Source organism: Vipera berus (assembly GCF_964194415.1).
Source record: "Vipera berus genome assembly, chromosome: 15".
NCBI classification, from domain to species: domain Eukaryota; kingdom Metazoa; phylum Chordata; class Lepidosauria; order Squamata; family Viperidae; genus Vipera; species Vipera berus.
The window spans coordinates 5,496,417-5,515,853 of NC_138218.1; the positions used below are offsets into that span (position 1 = coordinate 5,496,417).

General features: G+C 46.5%; 1 protein-coding gene and 1 long non-coding RNA gene across 2 annotated transcripts in view; one reads left to right on the forward strand and one right to left on the reverse strand.

Moving 5' to 3' along the window:
• The window catches only part of DNM1 (dynamin 1), a gene marked incomplete at its 5' end in the record, with an annotated part of 66,271 nt that overhangs the window by 43,454 nt on the left and 3,380 nt on the right, over window positions 1-19,437 (forward strand). Inside the window, 6 exons of the mRNA XM_081339481.1 lie at window positions 9,342-9,451; window positions 9,546-9,657; window positions 11,164-11,175; window positions 12,341-12,511; window positions 13,464-13,705; window positions 14,098-14,316. Of these exons, the coding sequence (XP_081195607.1) occupies window positions 9,342-9,451; window positions 9,546-9,657; window positions 11,164-11,175; window positions 12,341-12,511; window positions 13,464-13,705; window positions 14,098-14,316 (866 nt within the window). The remainder of the gene's footprint in view (window positions 1-9,341; window positions 9,452-9,545; window positions 9,658-11,163; window positions 11,176-12,340; window positions 12,512-13,463; window positions 13,706-14,097; window positions 14,317-19,437) is intronic.
• On the reverse strand, window positions 14,363-16,639 carry LOC308674844. Its single transcript, XR_014027989.1, has 2 exons — window positions 16,550-16,639; window positions 14,363-14,667 (listed from the first exon to the last, which is right to left on the reverse strand). It is a non-coding gene; the product is annotated as an uncharacterized lncRNA (long non-coding RNA).

Consider the following 19,437-nt stretch of genomic DNA (forward strand, 5'->3'; position numbering starts at 1 on the left):
AAGAGAGGTCAAATCTTGCATCCAGAGATGAAGACTTACTTTTGGCAATGAAGAAGTCTAAGGAGGCATGTGGTCCTTTCTAACTTCAGCTCTTGAGATCTCCAGCTTTTTTCCTTCTCTAGATGATTCTTCTTCTTCTTCTTCTTCTTCTTCTTCTTCTTCTTCTTCTTCTTCTTCTTCTTCTTCTTCTTCTTCTTCTTCTTCTTCTTCTTCTTCTTCTTCTTCTTCTTCTTCTTCTTCTTCTTCTTCTTCTTCTTCTTCTTCTTCTTCTTCTTCTTCTTCTTTCTTCTTTCTTCCTTCTTCTTCTTCTTCTTCTTCTTCTTCTTCTTCTTCTTCTTCTTCTTCTTCTTCTTCTTCTTCTTCTTCTTCTTCTTAAGGTTGGAAGGAGAACTCAACAAACAAACAATTTTTTTTTAAAAAAAATCCTTAAAATTAAACAAGTAAATAAATTGCCAATTAAAGACACAAATGCAGACCGTTTCCTGGTCTTTGGCCAATTCTTTTGGGCCCCAACCATCCACAATCACGTTTCCCCCCAAAGTCTTGGGATGTTTAGGGAGATTTGGAGGAGGAGGAGGAGGAGGAGGAGGGGTGGGGTTGTCCAGAAGAACCCCACTTCTCTTGGCATCCCCAAGCAGACGGTCGAGGGATCCCGCCGGTCAGTCCTCAAGCTGGCCGCAAAGTTTGTTGACCCACCTTGGCCAGTAGCCTGCGCCGCTCGCCTCTGGCGACCACGCGCGGTGCGATCTGCCTCCCCCTCCTTTGTGGCCTCCCAAGTGCCCCCCTCCCCAACCCCAGCATCTGGCACTCATGCCTCCTCCTTTCCTCCAGCCTTTGCACCCTCCCTCCCTCCTTCCTTCCTTCCTTCCCTCTTGCTTCTTCTCCTCGGATTCTGCCTGAATTGACGTGGCAGAACTTACTTGCCTCCAAGGAGGAGCTTGTCAATTGCCAGGAAGGTCAGAGTTCGGAGCCGTCTGGTAGAGAAGGATGGTGGGAGGAGGAGAGAAAGCCTCCCCACCTTGGAGGCAGCCCGGGAGGGATGTCATCCTCCCCTTTGGTGCATAGCTTCCATGTAGTGATTCCAGATGTTCCTTGGGCCGCGCACTCTGCTTCCTCTCCGGGGCTGTCAGGGATAAAGAGGGCTTTATGTGTGATGCACAGACTCACCAGCACACGCCAGAGAGAGAGAGAGGCCAGGAGGGGAGAAGCAGAGCGCGCCAATCAGCCAAAACGGAAGAGAAACCAAATAAATAGAGAGTCTGGAAGGATGCCGTTGACTCCCTTGCCCTCCGCCAAGGACTGCTGGCTGGTTTCATCCTCCCATTCTTCTTCTTTTTTCTTTTCTTTTTTTAATGCTCCTTGACTTTGGAGGAGGTGGGATTGGGAAGACCGTTTAGCAGATTGGAACATGCTGGGACGGGAAGGAAGGAAGAAAGAGGCCAATCAGTTCGGGGGGGGGGGGGAAGGGATCTGCTGAAGGTCAACATGCCTCCATTAAGAACATCTGGGTGTCGACAAGTTTCCCACCCCAGGGAATGTTTTGCGAGGAGAACCTTAGAGCAGACCCACAACCTTCCAGAGCTTCCTTTGTAGGACTCCCCAGTAGCTTTCGGGAACTCCTCAGAGGGCGCACGCACAACCGGAGGACATTAGGATCTTGACCGACTTGAACGTTGGGCGCTATCTAACAAAATGAAATTCAAAGGTGAAAAAAAGTGAGGTTCTACATTTAGGCAAAAAAACCAAATGCACAGTTATAGTATAGGGTGGTAAAGGTAAAGGTAAAGGTTCCCCCGCACATGCGTGCTAGTCGTTTCCGACTCTAGGGGCCGGTGCTCATCTCCGTTTCAAAGCCGAAGAGCCGGCGCTTGTCCGAGGACGTCTCCGTGGTCATGTGGCCGGCATGACTAGACGCCAAAGGCGCACGGAACGCTGTTACCTTCCCACCGGAGTGGTCCCTATTTTTCTCCTTGCATTTTGACATGCTTTCGAACTGCTAGGTTGGCAGAAGCTGGGACGAGTAACAGGCGCTCGCTCTGTTACGCGGCACTCGGGATTTGACCCGCCAAACTGCCGACCTTCTGATCGACAAGCTCAGCGTCCTAACCCGACTGAGCCACCGCATCCCTTTTATAGGGTGGTACCTGGCCTCAATAGTAGCAACTGTGAGAGGGATCTCGGAGTCCCAGTGGACGATCCCTTAAAGAGGAGCCAGCCGTGTGCCAAAAAAGCCAACACAGTGCTAGGCTGCATCAACAGAGGGAGAAAAATCAAGATGACGTGAAGGGTTCGGTGTGGCCTGTAGTTGACCACCTCCAAGATGGCCAAGGTGAAAAAGGGTCTGGCTTGCCTTCCAGCAGGCATCTGGCTTGTTCTGGGCCAAGGAGACGTCCAGACACGTTGTACGAGTCGATTCAGGATCGTCACGTTCGCCAGCTCTCCTCATGTATTTATGTATTTATTTATCTACTTTACATAGTCATCCATCTCACGAGCAAGTGACTCATTGCAGAGAAAGGGAAGAGAAGTAGTCAACCCACCAGCATCCAAGAAGGAGATGGGCGGACATGTTTTTCCTTTTTTTTTCCCTTCTTAATGTGGTCGTTATATTTCGCAACCTCCCGTAAATCACAGAAGCAAGCAAAGAGGTCGTTTTTTCGTTCTCACTCCCAGACCATCCTCGGGCCACAGAATCGCTCGCTCTTTTTTTTTTCTGGAAGGGCCAGAGGAGCTGCAGAGTCTCCTGCGCTTCCTCAGTAGGGAGATGATCCAGCTGGAATGTCAGAAGAGGGAATTGGGAGAGTTGGGAATTCCCCGATGTATATATATTTTTTCCCCTCTACCTCAGTTGATCACCTTTCCCAAAGACCAATGAAGATCTCAGTCCTTACTATACCTCATTCCTGTCTCCACCATGGGTAGCTTCTGAAAGCATCAGCTAACGTTTTCTTGAATAACCGGGTTGGGAGGGACCTTGGAGGTCATCTAGTCCAACCCTCTGCTCAAGCAGGAGACCCTATAACATTCCAGACAAGCGGCTGTCCGGTCTCTTCTTAAAAACCTCCAACGCTGGAGCAGCCACAACTTCTGGAGGCAAGTCCTTCCACTGGTGAATTGTTCTAACTGTAATTAATCGGTGGAATGACTTTTGGAGGCTTCTGGACTTCTTGACTTGGTGTCTTTCCATCGTTCTAACTGGAAAAGACACCTATAACCAGAACCGGGCATTGATGTGAAGTATGGTGGCCTTCCTTGTCTGGAACATCTTGAGGTGTGAAATGTAGGATAGGTGGAAATCCATTTGGGCCCCATTTGCATTCTACAAATGCCCCGTGATGCTCAGAAGTTATGTTCCTTCTTCCTTTGGTTCCTTCTTGGTCCTAGGAGAAACACACACCTCTTGGTCCTAGGACAGGGGGAGGCAACCTTGGCTCTTTTATGACTCGTGGACTTCAACTCCCAGAATTCCTGAGCCAGCCATGCTGAGGGGAAAGGGAGAGTTTCCAAGCTGAGCCACGCTGGCTCAGGAATTCTGGGAGTTGAAGTCCACGAGTCATGAAGGGGGCCATGGTTCCCCCATGCTGGATCAGGAATTCTGGGAGTTGAAGTCCACCAGTCATGAAGGGGCCATAGTTCCCCCATGCTGGCTCAGGAATTCTGGGAGTTGAAGTCCACAAGTCATAAAAGAGCCAAGGTTGCCTACCCCTGTCCTAGGAGATAGTAGCTCTTCTTACGTATCTCACTTCACCCAAATGATGCCTTTCAGAACCACCAGCCCTGGGACCTCTTCCTGTAGCATGAACAATGAAGTGTGGCTTTTGGGTCCTCGGCCAAGAAGGGTGAGGTCTTCTAATCCCGCCCGCAAACTCTCTCCCACCCCTCTCCAGGCTTGGTGGGGCTGCCCCACCACACGCACAAGGCAGCCTGATTGCTAACACATGGGCAGAAGGCGGGCAGGCGGCCAGCCCCTTTGAAAACCCTCTGGCCTCTCCAGAGCTTTGCTTGCAAAACCCGTGGCTTTCTCCTCTCTGTCGTTAGGCAAGGAAGTCAGAGAATTTGATGTAAAGCAGGCTGGGCCGAAAGGCGAGACAGGAGAGGCCGGGGGGGGAGGGGGGTTGCTGAGAGAGGGGGGGGACGGGTGGGCTCCCTCCATGTGCCCAAAACCGGAGTGGCGACACTGGAGCTTATAAAAACAAAAAGACGGTGAGTTTGATGCTGGAGCTGTGTGGTAGCTTCACCAGCTTCGAGTCAGCCGGGAAGAGTTTGAAATCATCTCGGCGTTTGTCCTGGGCTGAGTTGTCCAGACCAAACGTGGGTGACTTCAAACGATGTTTTGAAGGCCACATATTTTTTTGGGGGGGGGATGCCTTTGAAATCGATTCCCCTGGCTCTGAGTCTGACCTTGTTTGGGTGGTCCAGACTTCTTGGCAAAACTTGAGTGTCTTCCCAGAGGTTTTGAAGGCCAGTTTGTGTGATGGAACACGGCGAGGTTTTGGAAAAAAGGGAGCAGCCACTTCTAGGAAATCTAGTTGTGTGTGAATTCAGACCGGGCTTTTAGCACTTTACCATACTGTTACTCATCCCAGCTTCTGCCAACCTAGCAGTTCGAAAGCACGTCAAAATGCAAGTAGAAAAATAGGGACCACTACGGTGGGAAGGTAACAGCGTTCCGTGCGCCTTTGGCGTCTAGTCATGCCGGCCACATGACCACGGAGACATCCTCGGACAAGCGCTGGCTCTTCGGCTTTGAAACGGAGATGAGCACCGGCCCGTAGAGTCGGAAACGACTAGCACGCATGTGCAGGGGAACCTTTACATCCCATTTATATCCCGCCCTTCTCCGAAGACTCAGGGCGGCTTACAATCTAAAGCACAAATCAATGTGCTTAGCAATATATTGAGCGAGAAGGGGGGAAATAGTTGAATCCCTGAAAGAGAGTTGCATTCTCAGTTCAGTCCACTCATGTTGGGGATGTCCTATTTCCTGTTCCCTATATATATAATTTTTATAGGATTAGGGATAGGGTTGGGGTCTGGGTTGGGGTTAGGGTTAGGATTTTTTAAAATAAGATTCTTAATATTCAGCCAACAGCATGTTGTCTGGGTTCATTGTATTTAAAAAAACAGTGAATAATAATTATCATAAACAATATGTTAATTAGTCGCTCAATAGTCTTCTTCTTACTAGTATATATTCACATTCCTTTCTCTCTAACTCGTTTTTCTAGCCATCGATAAAAATTATCCCATGTTCTAAAATGCACGAAATCTTCTTTCTCTTTTCTCTTTAAATCTGTCAATCTGTCCGTTTCTGCACACTCTAAAATTTTCTTCATTGGCTCTTCTTCCGTTGGTAGGTTTTCATTTTTCCAATGCTGGGCAAATACAATTCTTGCTGCAGATAGTACATGTAAAATTAAATACATGCAGTCTTTCTCATCATTTGCTCCTATTAATCCTGAAAAAAATAATAACTCTGGCTTAAAATCTATATGTTTTCTTTAATCATTTTCTCCAACAGAAGCGTACTTTTGATTACACGCCATCAAGCCTTGATGGACTCATAGCAGGTACACGCGGAGAGATTTCCTTCGTGAAGACACACATGCCTGCTTGATTCTAACGCCTGGACAGGAGCGAATTACTTAAAACAAAACACACGTTAATGAAACCGAAGCACTGGCGGACTTTTCCTCTAGAGTCTAGCCACTGGGTGCAATTCCACGAGGCTTTTGCTGTCTGCAAATCTTTCATGGTTAGCTCAATTTGTTAGAAAGATCTCAGACGCTGAGCTGCACACACACACACACACACACACACACACACACACACGGGTGGCTGGGTGGGCAAGCAAGCTGGGAAAGGGTTGGAATTAATCAGCAACCTGATGTTTAGTTTGGAGGAGAAGAAAAAAAATTCAAATGAGAAGTCAGCCGGCTGGGAAGCCAAATACCAGCTTTGCTGTTATTTTGAAGGACGCCTCTGGGCCTCCAGAAATTGAGAAGGGAGGAAGGTGAGGAGGAGGAGGAGGAGGAAGAAGAGGTGGCAGCAGCCCAGAGCTTGACTTATGCAACCTCTTAGCTGCAACCCAGAAAAATAAATAAATAAATGACAAAGCCGAGATGCTAAACATTTTCAGCTGAAAAGAAAGTCCTTCCTTTTGCCTTCTGGAGGGCGGGTGTTTTAAGCTGTCTCCCCTCCCTCAATCTCGGAGTGAGGTTCTAGCGAGGAGCAGGACAATCTGGGTGTCTTCCAGAAGACCTTTTTGGTTCTTCTCCTCTTGAGCTTCCGGTGGCACTCTAAATTCTCTTGCACGGCATATCGGGTTGTGTCAAAACCACTTGACTTTGCCCAAAACGATGAGTCTGGGGGTCTAGGAGACTCTCGGTTGACTCCTGGCTCCATACGATCAGGCTACGACTTCGTGGTTGACCCGACAAGCTGGGGGAACCCTAAATGTTGGCAACTCAAGGGTGTGACTTGAGCTGTCTGTTCTCCTGTTGGAGAACTGCCTGCCAGACCTCTTGATGAACCATCGAAGTTCTCTCCCATCTGGAAGCATTTAGGTGACCATCACTTTCTATGAAGTGAGTTTGCAACACTTCGCTTGGGTTCTTAATCACCAGGCAGACCAAGTTGGAGCTGGCAGGAAGCTCAGCTGAATAGTTGAGGTTTTGGAGATGCTTCTGAGCAGGGAGATCTCCACCAGATTGGTTCTGGGAAAGGCAGACGTACACCCCTCCCCCACCCCATCCTCTTAGGGAGGAATATAAAATTGTCTGAGATAATCAAGAAAGAATCAATCTTTGGACGATGCAAATAAGGGAAATGCTGTAGATTTGGACAAATCCCTCAAGTTGGCTTTCTCCGTCATCCTTCTTTTTCCAGCCTCTAGTTCAGGAGTCTTCAAACTTGGCCCTTTGATGACTTGTGGACTTCAACTCCCAGAATTCTGGGAGTTGAAGTCCACAATTCTGGGAGTTGAAGTCCACAAGTCATAAAGGGGCCAAGTTTGAAGACCCCTGCTCTAGTTCCAACACAAATGCCATTTATTTTTTATTTTGGTAAAGTTTTTATTGATTTTTGTTTTCATACAATTCAATTGTATTTATTCAACAAACGTGTTGTCTGAGTTGATCATTCACTAATACAAATTTAATTCCTAATCCTTTTATTCTTTTCTCCGGCCATTGATAAAATAAGTCCCAAGTTTGATAGTATTCTGTTTCTTCTTTTTCTTTCAACCTCAAAGTGAGTCTCTCCATTTCTGCACATTCTAGTATTTTTTTAAAAAATTATTTCTTCCTCTGGGGGTATTTCTTTATTTTTCCAATGATTCTTGCCGCTGTTATTACAGGTAAAATCAAGTATATACTTTGTTTATCAATCTTTTCTGGCATTCTACCTAGTAAAAAAAAAGTTCAGGTTTAAAATCTACATGGTTTCCCAACATCTTTTCTACCCAAGTATGCATCTTTGCTTTAAAACATGTCCACCATATTGGACTTGTAAAAAAGTCAAAGCTTTTTGGATTAAAATTTGGTGGAACATGCAGAAGTTATTTAAGAAAAAGATAAGGTTTTCTCCACCGCTGTTTTTGTTGGGTATTATTACAGATTTTACTGTCATAGATATTAAAGTGATGTTGAATCTAATTACGGCAGCAAGACTTTTAGTAGCGCAATATTGGAAGAAGGAGGAACTGCCTACTATAGAAGAGTGGACTTTGAAAGTTTCTAACTTGGCGGAAATGGCAAAGATTTCAGCATATTTGAAAGAACAATCGCAACAGAGATATATTGTGGAATGGAAAAGGTGGATCGAATATATTCAGAATAAATATGGGACTAAAAAGTTTCGTTTAGCATTTGAATAAGTATTGGTTTTATATGATGTATTATTAGTTATTTGTTAGTAATAGAGTTATGTTTAAGGGGAGTTAAAGTGCAATAGAATTTAAAGTTTTATTTTAGCTTGTTAGCATATTTTAGCTTAAGTTTGTAAAGTTTATACCCTGTATTCAGCTCTGGGAAGTCGGGGGGGGGGGAGGGGAGGGGAGGGTAAGGGAAGGGGAGGGAGGGAGTTTTTCTTTTTAAAAAATGTACTGTAAAACTTTTCAATTAAAAAAACAACAACATGTCCACCATACATGATAATAAGTCCCTGACGTACGTTGACATTTCCAACCTCTATCTGACATATTTTTTAAAACATTTTTGCTAATCTTGCTGGGGGCGAGCGCCATCTACAAAACATTTTAGATAGCTTTTCTTTACAAGAAGTTGACATTCCAAATACCATTTTTTAAAATTGTACATTTTATTCAAGTCTTGTTTCACTTCTATGTTCTATATGATTTCTCCTCTCGGCAATGCACTCTCCCCAATAGATCCTTTGGTGGAAGCCCTTGCTACTAATAAAATTATTTTATATTTGGGCTTCAGATATACCCGCTGTGTGCACCACGTGTGACCACAGCAGCCTCATGCCTACCAGCAGTTGAGGCTCAGCAGCCCTCAGCCCCAATTTGCAAGATTTTAAGGGGTCAGGCCCCAAACATCTGGAAGAGACGTGGAAACCTTCTCCTGGAAAGGGGTGGGGTGGTTAGAAAACTAAAGGCAGCCATTTTCCCATGCTCACCCTCTCTCTTTGGGTTCCCGTTGCAGAAGTTGCATCTTTTAAAACTGCAGAAGCGGAAATTGCCGGTGGCTGCGTGAGTCTAAAATAAAATGCGATCAATGCGAATCCGGGGCACACCCTCTTTTGGGGTGACTGGGCCATCTGAAGCTGGAGGCCACGGTTCCAAACGAGTCTTCTGGGACTCGTTTGGGAGTCTTAATGTGGTTTTCGTCTTCGTTCCATTCATTTTCCCGCTGTGAGCAATCAGAGCTCTTCATTTTTTCCAGCCCAAGGTCCATGAAGCATAAAACACCCAGCCAAGAGTCGATTCCTGGATAGCCTTTGTAGAAGACAAGGTCCCCCTTTAGGATACTTGCAATAGTACTCGGTCTCTCTTAATTGGGTTTCTAGACGTAAGACAAACGAGGGGTGGATTTGATTGCACATGATCAAAGGTCCTTGCGGGCACTTTGGGTGTGGAAGTCCCACCAAGGCAAAGTCCTCACAGTGAACCACTTCACAGGCTTTTATCCAAATCCCCAAATTGTTGCTTTCTATTTGTAGTCCTCACAGCATCCATTCCATCCCACCGTAAAAAATAGTCACCAGATGTTTGGGACCACAGCAGCCAGAATCTTCAACCAAGAGATAAGGAGAGCTGCAGAACGTCTTGGTGTGTCTAGCTTTGACATGACTTGTGGTCCATGGCTTTTGTCTTCCAGGAGAAAGAGAAGAAGTACATGCTACCGGTGGACAACTTGAAGGTGCGAGATATCGAGAAAGGTTTCATGTCCAGCAAGTACATCTTTGCGCTGTTCAACACGGAGCAGAGGTATGACTTTCTTCTGCCCCAGCCTAAGAGGGTGAACTCAGCAAGCAGGCAAGTCCACGCAATGTCTCACCTTCTTTCCTTCCCCACCACCCAGGAATGTTTACAAAGATTATCGTCAACTGGAGCTGGCGTGTGAAACCCAGGAGGAGGTAGACAGTTGGAAGGCGTCCTTCCTGCGGGCTGGAGTTTACCCAGAACGTGTTGGGGTGAGTTGAGAAGCCAGTGGAAAATGAAACATGAGTAGGAGTGAAAGTTGGAGGTCAAGCCATCTCACTGAGATGCCAGATAAACCAGACTTAGTTCTGTGTTTGGTTTAGATCACTGGTTTGTGTGGAAATCAAGAAGAGGAGGAAAAATTCTAACCTTCTCCCTTTTCCCTACTTTAAAGAGAAGTTGCATCCATGGTGGACAAATCTAGGACACCATCCATGGTGGACAAATCTAATTTTATTGAGTAGGGCCCTCCCGGTTTAAAATTGGGAGCATATACAGCAAGGGTGTCCAACCTTGGCGACTTTTAAGGCTTGTGGACCTCAACTCCCAGAATTCTTCAGCTGGCTGGTTGGTGGAATTCTGGGAGTTGAAGTCCACAAGTCTTAAAAGTTGCCAAAGTTGGACATCCCTGAACTACAGCATCGCCCGGGAGCAGAAACCAGGGAGTGAGAACATGAATTGCACTCTTGCAAACATCTTTTCCCAAGACTTTTCGTAAATGCATGGAGGAGGCCAGAGAGAAAAGCCTGTGAGCTTTTGAGCCTAGCCAAGGGACGCGGTGGCTCAGTGGGTTAGGACGCTGAACTTGTCGATCAGATGGTCGGCAGTTTGGCGGGTCAAATCCCGAGTGCCGCGTAACAGAGTGAGCGCCTATTACTCGTCCCAGCTTCTGCCAACCTAGCAGTTCTAAAGCACGTAAAAATGCAAGTAGAAAAATAGGGACCGCTCCGGTGGGAAGGTCACAGCGTTCCGTGCGCCTTTGGCGTCTAGTCATGCCGGCCACATGACCACGGAGACGTCCTCGGACAAGCGCTGGCTCTTCGGCTTTGAAACGGAGGTGAGCACCGGCCCCTAGAGTCGGAAATGACTAGCACGCATGTGCAGGGGAACCTTTACCTTTACCTTTAGCGGGCTGCCATGTTGAATGGTCCACCAGAAGGACAGCACCGCCATCTGTTGGTGAGGCTCTGAAATGACAGCACATCTTCATTAGCTCCATCTTATATTGTGTTTTTGTCTGGTTAAGATTTTAGTTTTTAACCAATGTTCCCTCGTCTCCTTTTATTTTTATTTTTTTTTTGTACTCCCCATCCAAGTGTTCTCTTTTATGGCTGCTAATGCCTCAAGGTTTGTCCGCTTGCTGTTCAATCCTATACCAATACTGAGAAAATGGCTTTGCTAGTGAACCACTCGTGTTAAGAGGGGATGTTTAAGATTGATTGATTGATGATGTGTTATCAAATCATTCTCAGTGCCTAAAGACCCCCTAACTAGATTTTTTTCCCCCATAATGATCCGTCCCAAATCTTATCTCGAAGATCTTCCAATGTTGCCCTCAAGCCAATTTTATTTTTAATCGATCGCATTTCGACTTTGTAGAAATCTCATTCCAATTATATCCGTGGGTACGCTGAATATTTAGTCAGGAAATATAACTACCTACGTTTTAAAAATCACATTTTTTTTCTCCCCCCCCCCCTTTTTTTGTGCTCAAACAGGACAAAGATAAAGTAAGTGGTGGACCCTGCTTTTCCTGTGCCATTTTGTTTTGGATTATATATATTTTTTTTATATGGGATGCTTTTTTTAACTCCTTTTTTTTCCTTTAATTTAAACTATTATCCCTATATTCTGAGAGAGACTTTGCCCTCCGCCATTTTCCCCCCTCCACTTCATACCATGTTGCCTGCTTGATTTTATTTCTTATTCTTTCTAGACTGCTGTTTTTTTTCTTCTTTTCGTCTTTTCTGGAACATGTCCTCCATTTCTAAGCTATGTCGGAAGGGGGAAAAAAAAGATAGCAATTTTTTATTTTCTCATTTGTTTCTTTTTACATATATAATATCTAGTCTCCCGATCATTGGTCCTCGGGACCTGCGAGGTATGTACATATAGAGCACAAATTATAGGGTTAGACACTAAATTCAAACACCATTACATCTGCACGTCAAATTGATAGGCGGATTTCATTCCTCATGCTAACTCGGAACGAATTCGTACAATCTGGAGAGAGGCCAGCAAAAAACGTCCGAACTGATTTTCTGGTTTTCTAATCAAAATAATTTTTTTTTTAAAAAAAAAACACCCTTTCATCCCAATTCTCGATCCGAATTTGACTTTTGCAGACCTTGGATGCAAAAGTACTTTAGAACGGGGGGGGGGGGTTGCCAAGCTCGGCCACTTTATGACTTGTAGACTTCAACTCCCAGAATTCCTCAGCCAGCCAGCTGAAGAATTCTGGGAGTTGAGGTCCACAAGCCTTAAAAGTCTCCAAGGTTGGGAATTGTAGTCCACAAGTCATAAAGTGGTCGAGCTGTGGGGACCCCTGCTTTTAGAACACAGATGTGAGACCTCTGATAGAACTTCTCGTTCCATAAAATTGAGTTTCATATCTCAGAAGAACAGTCTCTATTTTCTTCCGTAATTTGCTTGGATTAACTGCAAAGGATGATGATGGTTTAAAGCCAGGGTCTCCAACCTCGGTCCAGATTAAGCCCTGGAGCTAATACTAACCTTTTTCTATGGTGTCCTTGCTAATGAAGCTTGTTATCTCGAAGTTCAGGGAAGCATCAGAGTTGCTACACGGGAAGTAGGAGATGAGGGACTTTGAACCAAGGTCGTCTTTGGCTTCTAGTGGTTAACGGCCTGTTTTGTCTCCCCATCGGTCCTCTGCAGAGTGGGGACTCAGAAGAAAATGGCTCTGACAGCTTAATGCATTCAATGGATCCCCAGTTGGAGAGGCAAGTGGAAACGATCCGGAACCTTGTGGATTCCTACATGGCCATCGTCAACAAAACCATCCGTGATCTCATGCCCAAGACAATCATGCACCTTATGATAAACAATGTACGTATGGCGTATGGCAGACTGGATGGTGTGTATGAATTTTATAATGTTTTAGGATCGGTCCGGAGTCATCTCTTCAGCTAAAAGCAGAAGGTTCTGGAGCAGCATGTTGATTGATGGGGGCGGGGGGAAAGTCAGTTGTTGGCCTTGGAGGTCCCATCGCAACAGATATGAAGAACAAGGAAAACTGTTGAGGAAGGAACAGGAAAATAATAATATATTATATCATGATCTGCCAGCTCTAGAGCCTAGAAGATTGGCAGAAAAAAGAGCCTGGTAGCACGGTGGAGTGGAGTGAACTTCCCTTAGTTCTGGCTAGGAGATGTGATGAAGGTCCTCTCAATCAGATATTCTTGTATAGGCAAGATTGATACTCCATTGGGTTCCTTTACTCATTGGTTTAAAGCTTCTTCCTCTCTGAGTGGATGGTGGGGAATGGACGGATTTATACTCCTTGCAGACCGCTAGTCATTTGCAATCTTTTAGAGAGTCATTGAGGCCACTTGGTGGTTTACCTGTGTCTTCAGGGTCAGCTGATTGGTGCAAATACGTGTGGAGCCTTCTTGGCTGCAGGATGTTTTCTGCCCTGGGTCCCTTCCCTGTAGAAGACGGGTGCAGGCTCCACACCTATTTGCACTACTCATGTAAACCTCCAAGTGGCCTCGACAACTCTCTAAAAGGATGCAAATGACCAGCTGTCTGCAAGGAGTATAAATCCTTCCGTTCCACACCATCTGGTCAGAGCTGAAGAAACTTCCTGGATGAGAAGCAAAACATCTTCAAAGAAAAACAAGAAAGTCTAGTTGCCTCCTAAAAAAGCACCTTTGGGATAACTATGACCTGGATGATTGAGAATCTCCGTAGACATTAAGGTATGACTTTAACCCCCAAAAGGAACTGTTGCACAGCTGTCCAGATTAATGACCTTCGTCTTCTGCTTCCTCTCTGGCAGACCAAGGAGTTCATCCACTCCGAGCTGCTCGCCAACCTCTACTCCTGTGGTGACCAGAACACCCTCATGGAAGAGTCGCCTGAACAAGCCCAGCGACGCGACGAGATGCTGCGCATGTATCACGCCCTGAGAGAGGCCCTTAACATTATTGGGGACATCAACACCACCACCATCAGCACCCCGCTGCCTCCGCCGGTGGACGACTCTTGGCTGCAGGTGCAGAACATACCGTCCGGACGCAGGTACCCGAGGCGCAGGGGGGAGGCCCCGCTGAGCTTCCTGGCGCCTCTGCCCAGCCAGATAGGTGGCCGCCCCCGGTAGAAATGGGAAGGAAGGAAGGAAGGCTGGGAGATCTGTCTTGCCTGCCTGCAGCATGGTGTCCGTAGGATCTGCATGGAGGGGCAGAACCAAATGGGGTACGGAAGGGTGTTTTTTTTGGGGTGGAACCCATCAAGGACAGCTGTTCTTCTAGCCCAGAGGTGCTAAAGGTGGTTGGAAAGGAGATGTGAACCAGGCCGTATACACAAATTTCCCCGCGAAAACAGCTTCCGTTTTTCCAGCTTGGAGAAGACCATATAGACTTCCTATCTTTTTTTCTTCTACTTGTCCAGCTGACCGGTCTCTCCCTTGGCAGGTCTCCCACCTCCAGCCCCACGCCACAGAGAAGAGCGCCGGCAGTCCCACCCACCAGACCTGGATCACGAGGACCAGCTCCTGGACCTCCGCCTGCTGGTGGACCCAGCCTCGGTGGTGCTCCCCCTGTGCCTTCCAGGCCGGGGGCCTCCCCTGATCCTTTCGGGCCTCCCCCACAAGTCCCCTCGCGGCCCAACCGTGCGCCTCCGGGGGTCCCAAGGTAGGTGAGATCGGGCCACGCGGGATAGGCAGCGTCACTCAAAGCGTGACTTTTATTTTTTTATTTATTTTTTTAGCAGTTTTAGAATTAGCCTCCTTTAACAAAATCGTCGAGCGTGCTGTATCACATGTGACAACGGGGCCAGTACTTGCTATGCCGGGCACCTGTAGGATTCTCTTGTGTTGTGTGATTCCAAAAATCCAGAGAATTTCCCATTTGGCAAAACAGATCGGTCAGGTTTTAGGTAGGAGGCAGCATCTAAAGTGGGGGGGAGGATCTGGTCTGGTTCTCCTGCGGTCATTCTTTGGGGCAGAACATGCCTTTCTTTGGGGAAATCTTGCAAACGTGTACCTGGAAAAACACAAAAGGCAAAGACATTATTGTAAGATGGAAGTGTGGAAGAATTCTGCCCCCCAGAACAGAAAATACCTTGCATTATCACGACACATTTCTTGTGGCAAAGAGTCCTAAGTGTGTAGACTTTGGGGAACCTCTTGCCGAATTAAATATAATCCAGTTCCAGGGAATCAGACACATTTAAGAGAAGTCAATTGTTCTGGATCCGGTGGAAACGGAGCCTGTTTGCAGTGGGATTGTTGCCTTTATGCACATCAAATCATTTTCGGTTTGCCGTTCAATTAAACTACAGCAGGGTTCTATAAAACGGTATCTGTGTGAAGGGTGTATATTTTGTTTTGCACCTTTTATATTTTGGTTGCAAAGAAAAACTCCTAGAGGTAAGTACATAATTTTTTTTTAAATTCCATTTATATCCCGCCCTTCTCCGAAGACTCAGGGCGGCTTACAAGCTTAGCAGTAGCCTTCATTCTATGTATATGCCTGCTTATTAGGGCTTTCACACACACACACCCCAAGCGGCATTATTACAAAGTCAGCTTAATTGCCCCCAACAATCTGGGTCCTCATTTTACCTACCTCGAAAGGATGGAAGGCTGAGTCAACCTTGAGCCTGGTGGGACTCGAACCTGCACTAATTGCAGGCAGCTGGTGTTACTTAAGGAGGCATCAGCCCACTGCTCCACCAAGGCTCTTATGAATTAAGAGTTTAAAGGTTTCCTGCTTCTTGGGGGGAAATTCCATACCTCCTGCTTATTTCTCTCATTTAGGCACCGATCCTCCAGGATTTGTAAACACTTACGATGCTTGTGCAATTGTAGAAAAGCCGAGAGAACTAAGGCACTGCCTCCAACATTAAAATTTTCTGTTTCCTCTTTCCTCTCTCTGGCTCACCTTTCCAAGTTTTGGATTATCTCCGGAGGCACGTCTTTCTGAATGATGCTTCTTTATCACATGTGTGAAGACAAGGAGTAGTCCTCCTTTAGTGACCAGAGTTGGGTCTGGCAACGAAGCCGTCACCAAGTTGGACCCCCAACTGCTCTTGTCACCTTATTTTAATTTCCTTAAAATGTGAGGACCGGTGGCAAAGTTACTTTTTCACCCTTGTTGTAACTGTGAATGCTCACTAAACGCTAAATGAGGACCACCTCTGCTTTCAACTTTAAATTTAAGACTCCTGCTGGCTTTGCAGAGGTACAAAAACTCAGCAACGTTTGCAAAACTCTCTTTCCAAGTTTTCTGCTAAATACGTATATATATATTTCCAGCACAGGAGGGTGTGAATCAGACAGGACGGCTCTGTCCATCACTACTCAGATCTTAGACCACCTGATGCCCCACAACACAGGAGGGGATGAAGTAGAAACAGTGCAGGATGCTGGTTTATGCTATCTGTGCTCCCCTGCCAAACAAGCCGCGTTGTGTTGTGCCAATGGTCATTTCAGTCACAGCATTCCCACTTAGTGCCTTGTTTTCCAGATGTGTAGAGGATTATTCTATTCCTTCCTTCTTTTAACCAGCTTGCCATCTGTCCCTCTCTCTGTTTGTCTGCATGTCCTGCTACTTCTGTGTAAGCCTTGTTTTAATTTTTCCTCCATCTCATCCCATCTTCTGGTTCCTTTCCTCCCCTCCCCCCACCCCCATTTCTTGTGGACGATCCTTTACTTCCATTTGGGCTGAATTTCAGTACCCATCCTCTCCACGGTCTGTTTCCATTCTCTTCCTGAATTTCTCTACCCTGTTTTCCATTCCTTCATTCAGTTTATATATTCTATATACAGGCAGGAGACTCCGGGGGATTGAAATCAACAGGTCTCCCTCTCCATTCAGACTCATAAACCTACCTACTGCCCCATTCCATAGCCCCACAGCCTACCATGAAAGTTTGGGTCACACATCAGAAGTGTGCCGTTAGCTTGATCCTCATCTCTCCGAGTTCTCCCACGTACCACAAAAGAGATGTAGGGAATCACTCTGTGGCTCCTTCCTGGTTTGGACTGTACAGATGTTTCTGGAACCTAACTCTACATTCCAGCTGCTATGGAAAAAGAATTTGCAGCTCCCCTCCCATATTTTTTTTTGTCCAAATGGTCAAATCGCTCTTTGTAAGATACGTAGAACAACCTTCAAGAGGTAACTTGTGTGCAGCTAGTCACCAAGAGATTGGGTTCCCCTTAAACATTCCCCCCAAGGTAGGACATTTCATGAGAAGTAGAGTTGGATCCATGAATGTTGACATCAGCCTTTCTCAGGTGGAATCCTTCAGTAGAGGTTGTGGTCTACTGTATCTCACAAGGGATCTAGAAAAACAAATTCACCTCTTAAGATTGATCTCCCAAATCAAGTGGGTGCAGAATCTCTCTCTCTCTCTCTCTCTTTCCTCAACTCCCACTTTAATTCCTTTCCTATAAGGTGACCCTTCCCCCACCATAACCCAACACCTGAGATGGCACACCAAGGCTCCTTAGGCCATCTCTTGTATATAGAATAAGTTGGTCCACCCTTGCCAGATGGCCTTGTCCTCTTGCCAGGAGTCCACCATCCTCATTTTGTCATTGTTTGTCCTTCTTTCTCTCCCCACCCCCCGGTTCGTTTTCTTCCCGTTGGGAGGAAAAAATGGTGCCCGGAATGGGATTGAGAAGAAGCACATCAAACGTCGCAGTCTCTCTCTGTATGTGTGTGTGTGTGTGAATCTGTCTGTATCCAGAAGGATTCTTCTACCTTCCTATTTTGGAATACTTGGGATGAGTATTTTGAAGGCATCTTCCTACCCTCGCATGGCCTAGGGTAGACCCCCCCCCCCGTCTACAGAATCAGGACCTTCAAATTGTGTTGGGTTTTGTAAGTTGTCATCCCAATGCCGAGCAGACACCAAATTGGGGGGGGGCCCAGTAAGAGACATCACCTTCTTGACTGTGATGAGGCTTTTGTCAAGCAGTGTTGCGGTATGCAGGTGTGCATTTATCCCAGTCCAAACCCACTGCTAATAAACCTCTTCTTGGCCTGGGTGTCCACTGTTTACCTGCTCCCAGGAAGTGCGAGTCCAAACGGCTGCGTGGAACCCATTGTCTCTTTCCGTGTCTGCTGAACATAGCTGCGTCTTCGGACTTCCACCTGCTTTTCTCCTCTGTGTGCTTGGGGCGAGTGCCAGCACGGGCTCCACCGTGCTTCTTCTCACCAGCCTCTGTATGGGGGTCCACAAGCCCATGCGTGTTTTTTCCCCCAAGCTGCCAACCCTTCTGCCTCAGTGTCTGAACTGCCCTGTTGCTCTCATGTTGTCTTTTCAGAATTACTATCACTGACCCTTGAGGACTGGCCAAGACCGGTACGTTCTTTGCTGTATTCACCCAGGCCTCCGCTGATGCACGAGTCGGTGTGGTTTAACCGTTCTGTCTCCTCGTCCCATTGCCTCTCCATCTCGTCCCCTCACCCTTCTGCCACTCGCCTCTCCTAGACCAGTATGGGGGTGTGTACGGGATGCCCTTTTTTGCTCCATCCGACCTGCAAACCTCTTGGCTATTGGAGAACCGGGGGGAAATCTTCAGTAGCAAAGACATCATTTGTAGGGACAAAGAACACGGTAGTGTATGCATTAGATCCCACAAAATTGGCAGTGGGACAGAGACGAAGAGACAGAGGGAAGCCTTTGTCCATTGTCCATTCCTATAAACATGGGTGAAAGTCCCACTCATGGTGGTCTCAGCCAGAAATATTGCTTTCTGGGGTCCCAAGCACAAAACTGCGAACCAGGTCCCTACAACTTTGATTCCTGGTGTGTATTCTCATGTTTGTATAAAGTCTTTCCCAGCATTCACCTCCTAATGTGCCCCCAGATTCCAGTAGATTAGCAACGATGGGTTATGGATGTGTGTTTTATTGACACTGGTAGAAAAACATTCCTTAGGCGGTGGCACCCTAGGGCAGTTTGTCTCTCAACTCTTCTTTTTAAGGATGGAGAGCCATCATCTCACCCTTTGAAGGCCACTTTGAGGCAGAACTTTAGAACCATAGCATCCTTTGCCGTTCCTGTGTATCTTCTCATCTCCAAAACATTGAGGTTTTGTCACGTCTTCAGCATCGGCGGTGTGGCAATATTACATAGGACAAAAAGATGGCCAGCTGAACCTCACCAACTCGAGAGAGACAGGAGTGGCAGATGACCAAGTGCCACTACCGTAAGGGCTCAGTGCTAGCTTAGCTTTCCCAAATCAGGTACTGCCCAGTTGTATATCCCACCACCCCCATTCATCCCACAGGAGTGGCATAGACAACGCCTCCAATGTCAGTTCCCCTCATGACTTTTTTTTCTAACATCTATACCCAGTTTCCTTTCCTCCACTGTTGAGCCTGCCCCAACTCTGCATCTATTCTCTTTTTTTCTGCAAACACCCCATCCTAGCACCCTCAAAAGAGTTTCAGGCACCTGCTCCACCCTTCCCACCACAATCTGAGGGAGAGAAACAACAGATGGTGGGAAAACCCTGAATAGGCCCTATAAAATTCTACAAAATTAAGGTAGAGCAGTTGGAAGATTGCAATCTCTTGAGAGTGGTTGTCTCTTTGGTAATGCGGTTCGTTGACGCTGGGTATCAAACCTCTGTTGCAGCTTTTCCGTGTCAAAAGTCCAAGAGTTAAGAAACAGAGAATTATTCCAGATTATTGATAAAATTCCAGCTCCTAACATGCCATTATTTTTTTATTTTAATCCCATTTATATCCCGCCCTTCTCCGAAGACTCAGGGCGGCTTACAATCTAAGCACAAA